We start from the raw sequence: 16,936 nt of genomic DNA on the forward strand, positions 1-16,936 counted from the left end.
TCTCTCTCTCCCCCACCGTCAGAAAAAAAAGAACTTGTCATAATTATTATTGGCTGGAGGAGCATATTTAGTTACTTAATAATTTGTTTTTTTCTCTCTGCTATATATGCCAAACCACTTTGATATGTTATACATAACACATGTGAAACTATATATTGTATAACACATAAGAATTGGTATGTGGCCTGACCAGGCGGTGGTGCAGTGGATAGAGCATCGGACTGGGATGCGGAAGACCCAGATATGAGACCCTGAGGTCACCAGCTTGAGTGCGGGCTCATCTGGTTTGAGCAAAGCTCACTGTGACCCAAGGTCCCTGGCTTGAGCAAGGGTTACTCAGTCTGCTAAAGGCCCACGGCCAAGGCATATATGAGAAAGCAATCAGTGAACAACTAAGGTGTCGCAAAAAAAAAACAACTAATGCTTGATGCTTCTCATCTCTCTCTGTTCCTGTCTGTCTGTCCCTATCTATCCCTCTCTCTGACTCTCTGTCTCTGTAAAAAAAAAAGAATTGGTATGTGTGGGCTGAACTTAAACTTCTTCACTTCTTGTGACTTAGAGAAAATAATTGCCTATTTCTTTACTGCCAAGACATAAATATTTATTTACTACATAAAAAAGTGAGAGAATGGATGAATTAATGACAGGGAAAGCAGTGAGTTCTTTAGCACAGTACTTGTAATTGGTTAGCTTAGATTAGAGTCATAACTCTGCTACTTCACTACGTACAGGATGACTGGGTCAAATTTAAATTTCTCCAGTTCTAGTATCTTTCTTTGACACGTAACTATCTGCAATGCCATTGAAAGATTAAGTCAATATATGTGGAAACTCTATATTATACAGAATGAAAGGTGTACTTGCAGTTAGGTAAATCTTGATTAACAATGAATTTCACTTCTACTATTGCCTAGTTTATTCTCCTACTCTACCTATATTTCTGGATTTCCTGATTTGGACCCTTCTTCATAACTAAAATTGGTGTTTAAGTTTACCCTTGTTGCCTTTTCATGTGTGCCAGTCACTAGTTACCATAAGTCAAAGATTACTGAAGACATTTGTTTTCAAAATATCCCAGGCTGAAAGTATAAAATTTTAAGGGCACATATACACATACATCTAGGACCCATTTGATTTGCAACTGCCCATTAGTAATAATATTTGTGGTTGTTTTATTATGCTAGTGTTGTTATTATTATTATTAATATTATTATTATTTAAAACTTTTTCACAACTGTTGGTCAAACAAGTTTGTAAAATAAGATTTTTATGTTTGCTCACTTATAGTTTGCATTGGGGGCTGGGCAGCGCCGGATATATGTGGGTCTGTGAAATTGCAAATTACCTTCCTGCTTGGGAAGAGCCATTGCTTTGCTAATGTTTGTTGGAGGAGAGGTTTTCCCACCAGAAAGTTTTTGAAAAGAGGAGAAAGAAGAGAAGGAGAAAACCATGTTGGCAGGGAAAGAGAAAGTATGCAGATGGGGAACCAGAGGTGAGTGGCTTTGGGAGCCCTACTGAGGTTTTGGGAGCCTTTGGTTCTAGGAGGAACCGGAGAAGATTCTCCTGGTTGTGGAACCAGATAATGTGTCAGGGATTTGTGAGCTCTGAATGAAGAGGGAAGTAGTTTCCCTGTGTGTTTGCTCATCGGCCAGTGCGAGACTTTAATAAAGGAATGGCCCACCATTTTCTGACTCTACTGTTTCTTTACCATCTGCCTGAATCTAATGTGAACCTACATGTGAATGGTCATGATGGTGGCATTCCCTGGCTTTACAACAGCCAAAGTATAATTCAACCTATTTGGGCATGTTCCCAGCATCTGTGTGTTCTTAGACATGTTTTTTTCCCTCTGACTAATTTCTTTCTATGTCTGGTATTTTCACAAATACTTTATTGCCTAACTCTGCTTAGCACCCTTTGAAATCTGAAATCTAAAAATCCAAAATGTTACCTTTTTACTGTACTGCCATCTCCAACAACCTCTTTCCTCCACTTTCCTCTAGAAAGGCAAAAACAACTTTGAAGAGGGCAACCCAATTTACTCTTCAACTTTGTGGGGTGAGAGAGAACCCTGGGACACAATGTAGAACATTCTGTTTACATGTAGATCTGTGAATTTCTACCCCCATATGTCTAATCCAAGTACACACATTAAGTACACAATGAAATGGAAACAAACACAAATGTTCCTTCCTGAATTGTCCCTGCTGCTGCTGCTTTTCTGCTTTAATGGCCAATTAAGCTGTTTTTGAGGTAAAGGCTCACATAAGAAATGTTCGTATATATGTATCTATTATGCCTACAGATATTCATCTTTAGGGAAATCATTGACACTTGATCCTAAAGCTGTGCTTCTCAAACTTGAATGTTCATTTAAAGCACCTGGGATCTTGTTAAAATGCCAATTCTGATTCAGGAGGTCTGGAGTCAGCAGAGATCCCACATTTTGACAAATTCCCAGCTTTGACCACACTTTTTGTAGGGAGGCCCTAGAGAATGTAAAAGCTTTTAGTAATGATTCCATCCCTTGCAGAACAGCCAGAGCAATTTATCTGTATGACTTCACTAAGGCACTGAGAACTAGTGTTCACCTAGTGTTATGGGTTTTTTATGCCCTTCTTTCATTTTTCCACTCCAGGTGGTCAGCTCCAGTCAGCCCCCAAGATCGGAGCCCATATTTATTCATCATCATGTCCTCCCTTCACCCTCTTACCTAACACAGTGCCTGCTATGTTGTGAGTCTTTGAATAAGTTAATGAAAACATTCATTTTACTCAGAAGTATAGCTTTGCTGATGTAGAAAAAGAGAAATAATTTTCCCTTTGCCTTTCTGAATTCTTGGCTGAGACCCCGGTAACAAAAGAAAAATTACCAAGACAGAAACAAGTATAAGTTTTTTCGAGATGTGAACCTTATGTTACTCAGGGGAAAGTGAGTAACTTTCGGGGTGGCTTATTCAGGAATATACCATCTTAATAGGAGAAGGGTGATGTAGGCCTCTTAGAGGAGTAAGAGTTTTTTAGGAAAAATAAATGGGCCCTTAGAAAAATAAATGGGCCCTTTGTCACAAACTTTGTAACAAAGTTTGTCTGGGAATGGAACTTCTAGTCTCCTCTTTTTGTGACTATAGTCAATCTTCCCTTGTTAATAAAGCTCCCATGCAGCTGATTTATAACAACTGAGTTTGTTTTGGGGGGATCTGCCTTTGGGCTGATCATGGGAGTTCAGAGAAAGCCTTTTCTTGAATTTGTTATTTTTCAAGTGTCTACAGCTCAAAACAATCAACATGCTGATGTGGCTTATTTTGGGATGGTATAATCTGATACCCTTCACTGACCAAAAAGTTTTAAAACTGGATTATTCTTTTCTGTTTTAAAGGCCAAACTGGCCCTTGCTGAATAGCTTAGTTGGTTGAAGCATCGTCCTAAAGCGCAGAGATTGCTAGTTCGATCCCTGGTCAGGGCATACACAGGAACATATCAATGTTCCTGTTCTCTCTCTCTCCCCCTTTTTCTCTCTAAAGTCAATAAAATCAACATTTAAAAAATAAAATAAAATGAAATAAAGGCCAAACTGGACTTTAAAAATTCTCTGTTATTCTTCCTGAGTGAAGCAGATTATTTAGTCTCAGTAGAAGAGTCCTTTCCAACGAAGTGGGTAGATCCTAATCATAAAACATGAAAATAGAATCTATGCATAGTAAAGAAATTCTGCACGAAAGCTCCCTTTTGTTGAATGTTTTAGTCGGTTCAAGCTGCTGTAACAAAAATACTATAGAACAGCAGCTTATAAACAACAAATATTTCCCACAGTTCAGGAGGCTGCAAAGTCCAAGATCAAGGTGCAGGAAGAATTAGTTCTTTTATGAGAGCTAATATCCTGGTTCATAAATGGCTGTCTTCTCACTGTGTTCTCACAAGGCAGAAAAAAGAAGGAATCTCTCAGAGATCTCTTCTATAGGCATGAATCTCTTTCATGAGGGCTCTACTCTTATTATATGATCAGCTCCCAAAGGCCCCACACCTAAATACCATCATACTGGGGGTTAGAGCTTTGACATGTGAAGGGGGCGTGGCATCAACGTTTAATCATTGCATTGAAGAACCCAAAATATCAGAAAAGAGATAATAAAACAAAACTAAGCATACAAAATCACTGCATGAAGGGAGACTACCAACTTGACAGATCCTAAGTGATATCACAGAAGGGGAAGTAAAAGTAGGATACTTATAGAAGTCTAGAACAGTGATAGTCAACCTGGTCCCTACCGCCCACTAGTGGGCATTCCAGCTTTCATGGTGGGCGGTAGCAGAGCAACCAAAGTATAAATAAAAAGATAGGTTTAACTATAGTAAGTTGTTTTATAAATATTTATTCTGCCAAACAGCCAAAATCCAACTTAAAGTACTCGGTAAGTAATTATTATTATATGCTTTAACTTGCTGTAACTCTGCTTTATAAATTTTATAAAGTAAAGTTACATCCCTACTTTATAACTCACCATTACTGTGGAACCGGTGGGCGGTTAGAAAATTTTACTACTAACAGAGATACAAAAGTGGGCGGCAGCCCTGACCAGGTGGTGGCACAGTGGATAGAGCAAGGGTCCCCAAACTTTTTACACAGGGGGCCAGTTCACTGTCCCTCAGACCGTTGGAGGGCCAGACTATAAAAAAAACTATGAACAAATTCCTATGCATACTGTACATATCTTATTTTAAAGTAAAATACAAAACAGGAACAAATACAATATTTAAAATAAAGAACAAGTAAATTTAAATCAACAAACTGACCAGTATTTCAATGGGAACTGTGGGCCTGCTTTTGGCTAATGAGATGGTCAATGTCCGGTTCCATATTTGTCACTGCTAGTGGTAACAAGCACTTCCAGAGCCATGATGCGTGCATCCTGCATCACCGGAAGTAGTACTGTACTGTACATGAGCGATGCCGTGCTTTGCAGCGCCACCACATACAGTACTCCAGGAGCACAGGATGCATCCAAAATGACCACCAATGAAAAAGGTTCCCCTTCCGGAAGTGCGGCGGAGGCGAATTAATAACGTCAGGGGGCCACACACGGCCCACTGGCCGTAGTTTGGGGACCCCTGGGATAGAGCATTGGACTGGGATGAGGAGTACTCAGGCTCAAGACCTTGAGGTCACCAGCTTGAGTGCAGGCTCATCTGGTTTGAGCAAAGCTCACCAGCTTGGACCCAAGGTTGCATGCTCAAGCCAAGGGATACTCGGTCTGCTGTAGCCCCACAGTCAAGGCACATATGAGAAAGCAATCAATGAACAACTAAGGTGTCGCAACAAAAAACTAATGATTGATGCCTCTCATCTCTCTGTTCCTGTCTGTCTGTCCCTATCTATCTCTATCTCTGACTCTCTGTCTCTGTAAATAAAATTATAAAAGGAATTATAAAAAGTGGGCGATAGGTATAAAAAGATTGACTATCCCTGGTCTAGAGTCTGGGCCTTTCAAGGTAGGAAACTGATTGTAAATGAGTAAAGTTCATGATATCATAGCTCAGAATTGTTGGACGCAACGAGGTAAGGATCTTGAAGGAAGTCTGGGTAAATAAAACTTATGTGATAAGCACATTTAAAGGTGAAGTGAGTCTCACTCATGGCAGCATGTTTCAGTTAGTAAAACTCTGCTTTCCAATAGATTTTTTCCCCCAAAGACTCAATTTTAATAGATAGAATCCATAATATAGAAATATTGTTGCTCAGAGACCACTGCTATTTGACAAAGATTTCATAGGACTCAGAATCATTACCATAATTTTCTACTGTCTACTGGGGCTTGACTCTGCCTTGCTAAAGAAGTTTAATTGCACTCTCCATCCCCAAATTCATTTAAATTTAATATAGTAAACATATGTAAGCCACTCGCTAAACATTAAATGCTGTTAGTGCCTGACCAGGCAGTGACGCAGTAGATAGAGTGTCGAACTGGGATGTGGAGGACCCAGGTTTGAGACCCTGAGGTCTCCAGCTTGAGCGTGGGCTCATCTGACTTGAGCAAAAGTTCACCAGCTTGGACCCAAGGTCGCTGGTTCGAGGAAGGGGTTACTCGGTCTGCTGAAGGCCTGCAGTCAAGGCACATATGAGAAAGCAATCAATGAACAACCAAGGTGTCGCAACGAAGAACTGATAATTGATGCTTCTCATCTCTCTTTGTTCCTGTCTGTCTGTCCCTATCTATTCCTCTCTCTGACTCTATCTCTGTCCCTGTAAAAAAAAATAAAAAATAAAAAAATAAATGCTGTTAGTGATAAAAAATTTGTAGAAATATTTACAATGATGACTGAATGTAAAATTTTCTTTGGGAGCTCAGAGAAGAAAAAATAATTTTATTTTTATTTGTAATGAGAAACAGACTCCCATATGTGCCCGCCCCAACCAGGACCCAACCAACAAGCCCTAATGGGGTGATGTTCTGCCCATCTAGGACATTGCTCCATTGCTTGGCAACCAAGCTATTTTTAGCACCTGAGGTGGAGGCCACAGAGCCATCCTCAGCACCTGGGGTCAACTCACTCTATTCAATTGAGTCATGGCTGCAGGGTGGGGGGGATAAGGAGGCTTCAGTTTGTGGAAGAGAAGGAAGTGGGTAGAGAAGCAGATGGTTGCTTCTCCTATGTGCCCTAGCCAGAAGTTGAGCCAGGACATTCACATGCTGGGCCAACAATCTACCACTGAGCAAACCAGCCAGGGTGTGGAGAAATTAATTAGGAATAGATCAAATAAGGGAAGATTTTTGGTTGCTGATTATATTGTAAAATGATGTACAATAAAATAGTCTGCTCAATTTAGTTGACACCATAAAAATTAGATCAATCCTATGAATAATAAGTATATAAAGAAACTATTTGATAACTTAATTTTTTTCAGTATGTGCTTTTGGCACTTCTAAGGCAAAAATATGTATAATTTATTGCTAGTTATTGGTTTAGAAGACAATAAGCTCTATATCTATATATACCAAATATAGAAACCCTGTAAGAATAATGTTTCTCAGAAGGAAGAGTTGTAGTAACAATTTATATTACAGGTTAAATAGATAAGAAATTTTCTTCTCTCATGTTTTCCAGGTTTATTCTGTTCTCTTTTAAATCAAAAATTCTCTTCCATAAATATAGCGTGTATATAATTGAGCAAAATTAATTTTATGATTTTAACATTTTTTATAAGATTTAGCTTTTCTTTGCATTATTCATTCAGAGAATGAATAATTTTATACAGGCACTAATCCCATTATAGCAAGAACTAGGTGCAGTTAGTAAAGAGTTAAAAGAAGAGTTGTCTAAAAAGGCATATGGTCCAAATTTCTTGTTCTTATGCCCACAAAATTCTCTGTTTTTTAATGCTGTTAACATATGGAAAAGGAGAGAATCAGACCTATTGTATTTTGCTACTTTCCTTTGAATTTTAATTTAAAAGGAGAATAAAATTAACAAGCCAGTTGGCTACTTGTGAACTTTGGGAAAAAATTATCAGACTGGTATTTTGCAAGCCAGATGGATCATAGAAGCAAATGAACTTTAACGTTGGTTTGTTTCTTAAATACCAAAGGCCCTGAACTGTAGATGGGAAAGGAATTTAACATTTAACTGTACTTAACATTACAGAAAGACTATAATAAGTAATACATTGTACAATTGAGTTGAGCAGGAGATAGGCAAAGTAAAATAAAGGTAATATACATGTGAAATACATAATAAATTATCCAATTGTCGTAACTGAAAAAAAAATGAGCAAACCAAAATCTCTTTTTTTGTAGAGTAAATGTTCGCAAGAAACCGATCAAACCTGATTAAAAGAAAAGACAATTATTGATTAAAAAAATAGATTCTCTGTGTGTTTTACAGTTTGAAATCAATAAAGCTTAATTGTAAATAATGGAATACAGTGTACTTTGTAAAACTGTTGTCTATTCTCTTCAGCTGTTTTTTCTGTTAAGATCTTATTAAATGAGCAGGAAATCAATGGTCTTCATCAGAACCGTTAGTGAGACACAGAAAGTTAGCATCAGCCCAGAGAGAACCTCCGTGCTCCCTCTCCTGTTCTTCTTGTTTAAAGCAGGGCCATAATTCTGTTTGTTGGTAGCTGTTTAGTTTGGGCAGCAAAATTATGCTTAGAGATAGGTTTTTGTCTTTGCCAGTAGTTTATTTAACAGAAGTTTGCTTTGGGAATTATAATTTCACAGGCAAAAGCATACAGGATAATATCTCTTAATAAGCCAAATAAAGAAATAACATACTCCAAAGCAGTGATAAATTAATTACACTATTGTTCCAGGTGGAGGAAGGAGGCGTGACAGAAATGAAGTCCAAATTTATATGAGGTGCCTTTTACATGAGTAAGCACTTGGGAGAGGCACTTGGCCAACCGAGAGCTGACATCCAGCTCCAGCATGAAAACAAAAGGCCCCTGTTGTGCGAGCACATAGCAAGGGAACAAGGGCACTAGTGTTGGTGGCCATTCCAGGCTGCTCCCAGAGTGATCGCGCCAGGGGCCATTGTGTGGCTTTGTGCCACTGCCTACAAGGAGTGCCCTTCTCTTCCTGAGACTGCTGCATTGTTTAGCTCCACTGTTGACCAGAGTCACCTTGGCCACGGCAGGGGTGAATGTCTCAAGATCTTCAAGAACTATCTAGGTCAGCAAGGTGTCACTTTGAGCAGACCAACCCTGGGATTGTCCTCACAAACACTCAGTATTTATAGTTTAAAGATCTCCTTGCCATCCTTGCTTCTCCACATGGTCTTAGTGACAATAGAGATATGATGCCTTCCTGGCACAATTTACTTCATTCTTATATCAAAAAACCTCACTTCTACAACGTTTTGTCTTTGTCATAAATAGGTGAATTAAAACAACTTAAATGATAAACAAGGAGATTTAAAATCATATTAAACCGATACACAATAGTGGTGCTGAAATTTTCTCACATTCCTTGCAATGATGAACTATTTCAGGACTATCTTCCTCCACCTCTTTCGTCCTGTAGACTTGAATCCCAAATGACTGCTGACATCCAGACCATCTTACAATTGCTGCAGAAACAAACTACCGTGGTCCCCCCAGCCTACAGTCTGGTCACTGCAGGAGCGGAGTACCAGAGACCCGTCATCCACCTGCTGAGAAGCAGCCATCCAGGAGCATCCATCAAGACAGATCGAAGTTTCAGTCCTTCCTCACAAGTGAGTATAGATAGTGTACAACTGAGAGTGTCTCTCAAAGTGTGCACTAGGGACCACCGGAGTCAGAATCGCCGGGGTGCTGTGGAAAAGGCAGATTCTAGGTCTACTCAGTTAGAATTTCTGGGAATGGGCCCTGTCATTTGCATTTGACACAAGCTCCTTCCTGATTCTCATGCTCATTTAAAGTTTGAGAACAATGAACCTAGAATAATGCTCTGAAAGCACTACTTAAAAAAAATAAGCTTTTTTCAAGAATCATGCCCTGGCTGGATAGCTTGATTGGTTAGAGCATTGACCTGAAGCATGAAGGTTGCCGGTTTGATCCCCGGTCAGGGCACATACAGGAACAGACCAGTGTTCCTGTCTCTCTGTGTCTGCTTCTCTCTCTCTCCCTTCCTCTGGCTAAAGTCAATAAATTTAAGAAAAAAAAAAAAGAATCAAGTCTACTGCCTGACCAGGAGGTGGTGCAGTGGATAGAGCAACGGACTGGGATGCAGAACACCCAGGTTCGAGACCCCGAGGTCGCCAGCTTGAGCGCAGGCTCATCTGATTTGAGCAAAATCTCACCAGCTTGAGCCCAAGGTCACTGGCTCGAGCAAGGGGTTACTCGGTCTGCTGAAGGCCCGCAGTCAAGGCACATATGAGAAAGCAATCAGTGAACAACTAAGGTGTCGCAATGCGCAATGAAAAACTAATGATTGATGCTTCTCATCTCTTTGTTCCTGTCTGTCTGTCCCTGTCTATCCCTCTCTCTGACTCTCTCTCTCTGTCTCTGTAAAAAAAAAAAAAAAAATCAGTCTACTTAAATTTACATATGACAGAGCTTTGAAAGCTAAAGAGTAGCCCTGGGCCCACAAAGCTCTTCAGAGAAAAGTCTGTAATTTTAGTGACCAGATGCCCTCTTGGGCAGGCTCTCAGGAAGAAAGGGAAGGAAAATAGCAGCTGGTCACAGAACACCTGGGGTTCAAGGGCAGTCAGATTGGTGATCTTAGATATCTGTGTGCCCCCCCCCCCATCACCAAAGATCTCTAAACTTTTTTCTTTTTTTAACCTGGAGGATGGTAAGAAGAGGAATAATAAAATGTCTTTTATCTTGCCTCTGATGCCCTCCAATGGACCCTTTTGAATTATGTTAATAGAAGTCTAATTCCCTGGGAATTCTATTTTGGAAATCATTCTTTTTTCTTTCTTTCTCTCTTTCTTTCTTTCCTTTTTTTTTTTTTTTATTTTAGTAAGAGGAAGGGAGTCAGAGAGACAGATTCCTGCATGTGCTCAGACCTGGATCTACCTGACAAGCCCACTAGAGGGCGATGCTCTGCCCATCTGGGGCCACTGCTCCATTGCAAGGGGAGCCATTTTTAGCACCTGAGGTGAAAGCCATAGAGCCATTCTCAGCACAGAGGCCAACTTGCTGGAGTTAATTGAGCCATATCTGCGGGAGGGAAAGAGAGAGAGGTGGGGAGAGGCATGAAGAAGCAGACAGTCACTTCTCCTGTGTGACCTGACCAGGAATTAAATCCGGAACATCCACACTCTGGGGCTGAAGCTTTACCACTGAGCCAACCAGGCAGGACCAGAAATCATTCTTAATTAATTACTTAAACATTATGGCCAAAATGTACCTAGGAGCAAATGATTTAAGTAAGGATTTATAGAGTAATCACACAAAACTTTTTAAAAATGTTTTGGAATTTAGTGCAAAATATTCTGAGAAACGAAGTGTTGACATGAGAAATGTCCAAACCCATAGAGAATTTTTAGACAACTTTATTTGAGCCAAACTGACAGTATATACCAGGGAGCAAGATTTCAAATGCTCCAGAGAATAGCAGTTTTGCAGCTTCATTTATGCATTTGAAATTGTGGAGGAATGGTAAGGAACATGGAGGTGGAAGAAAGTAAGGTGGGGATTGGATTTCAGGATAGTTAACAAAATTATGTGCTCTCTTGAGGGTGGTCATGTTTTATTTCGAAGGTATATTAACCTAGATGCATAGAAACAATGGACATGGCTTATTTAAGGCAAAGATAAACCTTTTACTGAAGAAATGATGAGTCTGGGGCATGACTACACACCATTACTGCCCCAATTTACCACAGGGTACAATTTATGATCAGATCACCCTGTGAGGTTACTTTTTGTAACCCACCCCCATTTTATTTTCATTAGAAACATGTTGTAATAACAGGAGGAAATGTTTAGAAAGAAAATGATGCAATCTTTCTACAATCCAGAAGGAGGCATTGATTTACCTCCAGTTTTGCCTGGCTAGAAAACATGCAAGCCCATGGACCTTGTTCTTCATTTTCAGTGGATTCAGATAATAGTTTTTTTTTGTTTGTTTGTTTTGTATTTTTCTGAAGCTGGAAACGGGGAGAGACAGTCAGACAGACTCCCGCATGCGCCCGACTGGGATCCCCCCGGCACACCTACCAGGGGGCGACGCTCTGCCCCTCTGGGGCATCTCTCTGTTGCAACCAGAGCCACTCTAGCGCCTGGGGCAGAGGCCATGGAGCCATCCCCAGCGCCCGGGCCATCTTTGCTCCAATGGAGCCTTGGCTGCGGGAGGGGAAGAGAGAGACAGAGAGGAAGGAGAGGGGGAGGGGTGGAGAAGCAAATGGGCGCTTCTCCTGTGTGCCCTGGCCAGGAATCGAACCCGGGACCTCTGCACGCCAGGCCGATGCTCTACCACTGAGCCAACTGGCCAGGGCCGCAGATAATGTTTTCTGAGGAGAGATGTGTAATATTTTTTCCCTTTCCTTTTTCCTTTCTCTCCTCACAAATAAGCCACATTTCCTATCCTGGTTTTGTCTCGAATTTTGAATTAAAACGCATCTGAAAAACTCAATGTGAAATAATGTAAAAAAAAAAAAATCTGATCTGACTTCAGAGTAAAACTAAAATTGTTAGAATGATTGTTCAGGATTACCTAATCTAATGCCTTACCTCCATGTCTTGACTCATCTTTGGGAAGGAAAGTGTCCCAGTAGAGCTTGAGTTCTATGTCGATCAGGCATCCTGTCCCCGATCTGACCTCCTCATGCAGTGGGACACTCCTGCTTAACAGCAGGGCTGGTGGCCTCTTTGAGACTACTTTCGGGGCGGCTATGAGGATTCTATTTATACCAAGACCAATTGCCACTGGAGGAAAGACACGACCAACACACAAGTTAGTTGCAAGAATCACAGGCAGTTTATTACTCACAGATCCTATGGCAGGTGTGCCCAACAGTTTTTGCCCCCAGGCCAGATTAGAAAGAAAACTGTTTTCATGGGCCAGATGAAATATTAAAATTTAAAAAATGTTAAATACAAAAACGGTTCATTTAAATAAACAAAATTTTATATGTAGTCATGCAGAGAATATTAAAAATTTAATCGTTGGCCGCATAAACTCAATACCGGCCTGTGGGCCGTATGTTAGCCATGCCTGTCCTATGGCGTGCCTGGGTGCAGTTTAAGGGGGCTCTGTCGGCATGCTCCTCTAGGCTGTCCTTTATTTATTTATTTATTTACAGGGACAGAGAGAGAGTTAGATAGAGGGATAGATAGGGAGAGACAGACAGGAACGGAGAGAGATGAGAAGCATCAATCATCAGTTTTTCGTTGCGACACCGTAGTTGTTCATTGATTGCTTTCTCATATGTGCCTTGACTGTGGGCCTTCAGCAGACTGAGCAACCCCCTGCTTGAGCCAGTGACCTAGGGTCCATGCTAGTGAGCTTTTTGCTCAAGCCAGATGAGCCTGCACTCAAGCTGGCAACCCCGGGGTCTCGAACCTGGGTCCTTCCGCATCCTAGTCCGACGCTCTATCCACTGCTCCACCGCCTGGTCAGGCTAGGCTGTCCTTAGAGCGGCGTGGAGACAGTCTATGTTCAACGTTGGAGTCTGGATGACTGACTACAGCTGGGGCCCCTCAGTTTTAGTACCCTTTCTGGTATATGCCTTATAACAGGTGTTAATCTACGGGATTATCACATCAAGCCACATTTAGGGAGTTCCTCACAGGCAGCTCTTTTTATGTACATATCATTTCACACACACACTGACTGGGCCCTGCACAGAGGGCATGGTCTGGCCTATCACATTTCCACACACTATGTTAGCTCTCGCCCAGAGGGCGGAGCCTTATTCATTTGCCTGGGTGGCTTTTAATATTATATCCTAACTTATTTCTATATTTTTCTGTATTTCTATATATTTAATTACTATTACATTATATTATTATAACAGAAAGATTGGTTAATATCACTAATCAAATACAGATTTATGAAGAAAAAAAACCACAGTTAGATTTCTTAAGTGTAATTTGAGATATCTGTCCAAATAAATAATCAAAACAACTTTTCTTTTCTTTCTATCAGTGTCCTGAATTTCTAGACCTTGAAAAATCTAAACTTAAATCCAAAGAATCGCTCTCAAGTGGCGTGCATCTGAACACAGCTTCGGAAGACAACTTGACTTCACTTTTAAAACAAGACAGTGATCTCTCTTTAGAGCTTCACTCACGGCAAAGAAAACCTTACCTTCATCCAATTAGGCATACTTCTTTGACAGAGTCATCATCCCCAAACACTGTAGGAATCTTGGGGCTTCATAGGCATGTTTCTGATCCTGGTCTTCCGGGGAAATAATCATTTTGTACTATTTATTCCACATATAATGTAAGTGCTTTTAATGGCTGTTTTCCTTGTTTTGTATTTAAATCCTCTCTACTTGACTCAGGGGCTCAAAGGTACCATTATATGCAAAAGTACTGTATATTTTCCTAAATTGAAGCTTGTTAGGTAAAATTGAGCAGTTAGGATGTAAATATACATATGAACTCTTTCGTTCCAATGTTAAAACTGCCAGCATCTCAAGGCACCTTATTTTTTATTTTTATTTTTTAAATCACGTGCATGTTAGGAAACTCCAATCTCTCTTGCATGGAGACTCCTATTTACTGCTTTTACTAAATCAGTACTTTGTAATGGAAATGCCTTCAGTTAGAAACCAAGGGATAAAGTTGTTCATGGATGCAACTCAGATGATCCTCAACTCAAGGAAGTTCAAGGAGGAAAAGGGAACTTAGTCACTTTTGAGAACAGATACCCTTCTGTATCTGGATGTTCATAGTTAATTAACATTCATTTTATCACATTGAAGAAAAAAATGAAATTTTAGAGTTACAAATCTCTGACAATGTATGACACAGCCATCTCCAAATACATAAATATAGGCAACCATTATTGAGATCAAAAAGGTCCTTCTATTTAAAATTCTGTCACTAATTATATTTACAGACTACCTAAAACACTTCCACTGGCACATTTCCTTGAAACAGATTTCTCTAATTTTTCTTTTTTCCTGTGGGGTGGGAAGGTGAACTACTGAAGAGTGACCGACAAAAACTGGTTTCCACAGCTTTCTTTTGATTTATATTTTAAAGCAATCTTACATTTGATCAAAAGAGTGATCACACGTAGTTTACTTTTCAAAAAATGTGCAATTTTATTGGATTTGCGTGACAAAAGTAGCTTTCACTGAGTATATGCTGTTCTATGGCTCTCTAATCCCAGCTGTGGACAATGTACATTTTATTTGCCTAGAAAAGGAAATACACACACCAACCATGAAATTTCAGTTTTATTGGGTTATTTATACACATTTGTCAATCAAAGTTAAATAAAAATATATTATATATTAAATAAATATCTCTATATATTATATATATATATAGACTCTAGGATATCAGAATATACATGAAATACAGTATATTTTAGTATCTTCAACTGCTAGATTTTCTTTTTGGAAAGGAGGCCTACATCGCTCATAAAGTCAAGGTACAGAAAAAATTGTCAGTTAATTTAAGTTTGTGACTAGTCAAGTTCTAGTTATAATGTTTAATTTTCAATTTATGTGAGTATAATTTTTAAACATCTTATGGGCTGAACCATTATATTGATTTCTTCTGAACAAAACTTTGAAAGTTGTTGACATTTCCTTAGTTCTTTACTAATTCTTACACTTATATATTCTTTTTTTTTTTCCTTTGTCACAGAAACAGAGAAGGACAGATAGGGATAGACTGAAAGGGAGAGAGATGAGAAGCATCAATTCTTTGTTGTGGCACCTTAGTTGTTCATTGATTGCTTTCTCATATGTGCCTTGACCAGGGGGGCTACAGCAGACTGAGTGACCCCTTGCTCAAGCCAATGACATTGGGCTCAAGCTGGTGAGCCTTGCTCAAACCAGATGAGCCTGTGCTCAAGCTGGCAACCTCAGAGTTTCGAACCTGGGTCCTCCGCATCCCAGTCAGATGTTTCTATCCACTGCGACACCGCCTGGTCAGGCTACACTTATGTATTCTTAAAGAAACTTTACACCTGTACAATTAGATTAATTTCTAATCCTCTAGAACAGGAATACAATCTATTGATTTACCTTTACCCTTTATACTAATATATTAGTGTCAAATACAAGCAATTTAAATTTACAAAAACTATTGCTCTACTTAAAATAAGATTAAAGTGACCTAATTGCTCCTTATATATATATATATATTTTTTAAATGGTCACATAAATTCTTAATCTATGTGGGAGGCAATCTGTAGGGATGGGCATGTTAATCCCTGCTTAATTTTTGAAACACCAAAACATATGTAATCAAGTACAGATGGTAAAATGACCATACAATTCACTAAAAGTATGATCATTTTAACCAGCTTCCCAAACCATTTGGTGTCATGCAGATAGAAATTTAGGGACTAACTGATCCTTTAATTTCCTCATTCAACAAACATTTGTGGGTGCCTAGCAGGGGTGAGAGAAAAGGCTAATTCTGTTTGAAAGGATGATTTAGGGATTTTATTTTCGTATTTAGGCACATTTTTGCAGCTGCAACAAATTTTGTAGGGATTGCCAGCTTAAGCTCCAAGGAAATTCAGAATAAATTCACCAGTGACTATTCATTTGTAGTCAGAGAGAATTTAGCAGGTGAGGAATTTAGATCTGACTGATTAGTGAATACTTCAGCTGCAGCATTTGGTATGACATGCATAAAATCTAGCTTTCCACGTAAAGGTGCTCTACTTCTTTATAAAAACTCAGCATGAAGGATGGGAAGATGGGGAACAGTGTGCAAGCAGCTAGCTTGTCTAAATTGTAACACGACACAAACCTTTCTCTTTAAATCCTTTATATAAATTAATTGCTTGCCTGACCTGTGGTGGCGCAGTGGATAAAGCATCAACCTGGAATGCTGAGGTCGCCAGTTCGAAACCCTGGGCTTGCCTGGTCAAGGCACATACGGGAGTTGATGCTTCCTGCTCCTCCCCCTTCTCTCTCTCTCTCTCTCTTTCTCTCTCTCCTCTGAAATGAATAAATAAAAATAATTTAAACCTATAGATTATTTATAAAAAAAAAATTAATTGCTTGATGTTACAATCTAAGATCAAGAGTTAGGATTAGGAAGGTCCCTTACTATAGGATATTAGTTTAAAAAGAGCCTGACAATGTATAGATGTGATGACTCAGGCATAAACACCAGAAGACTCAATGGTTAAAATGACTTACAGATGCAATTATCTTAATTTACAAAATTCATCCCTTTGTTCCAGCCAAAGATCTAATGCCTAAAATCACTATCACGTTCCCATGACCCGCAGCAAAAGCAGTCTGACTCTTCCATCATGGAAGCCTGCTGAAAGCCAGGTGTGACTGTTGCCACCAAGAATAACGGC

General features: G+C 39.6%; 1 protein-coding gene across 1 annotated transcript in view; it reads left to right on the forward strand.

Moving 5' to 3' along the window:
• The window catches only part of KCNH7 (potassium voltage-gated channel subfamily H member 7), a 616,229-nt gene extending 600,998 nt beyond the window's left edge, over window positions 1-15,231 (forward strand). Inside the window, exons 14-15 of the mRNA XM_066279538.1 lie at window positions 9,020-9,212; window positions 13,577-15,231. Coding sequence (XP_066135635.1) covers window positions 9,020-9,212; window positions 13,577-13,846 — 463 coding nt within the window. The 3' untranslated portion in view covers window positions 13,847-15,231. The remainder of the gene's footprint in view (window positions 1-9,019; window positions 9,213-13,576) is intronic.
• Window positions 15,232-16,936: the final 1,705 nt, after the last annotated feature.

The sequence above is a fragment of the Saccopteryx bilineata genome, chromosome 5 (genome assembly GCF_036850765.1).
Source record: "Saccopteryx bilineata isolate mSacBil1 chromosome 5, mSacBil1_pri_phased_curated, whole genome shotgun sequence".
NCBI classification, from domain to species: domain Eukaryota; kingdom Metazoa; phylum Chordata; class Mammalia; order Chiroptera; family Emballonuridae; genus Saccopteryx; species Saccopteryx bilineata.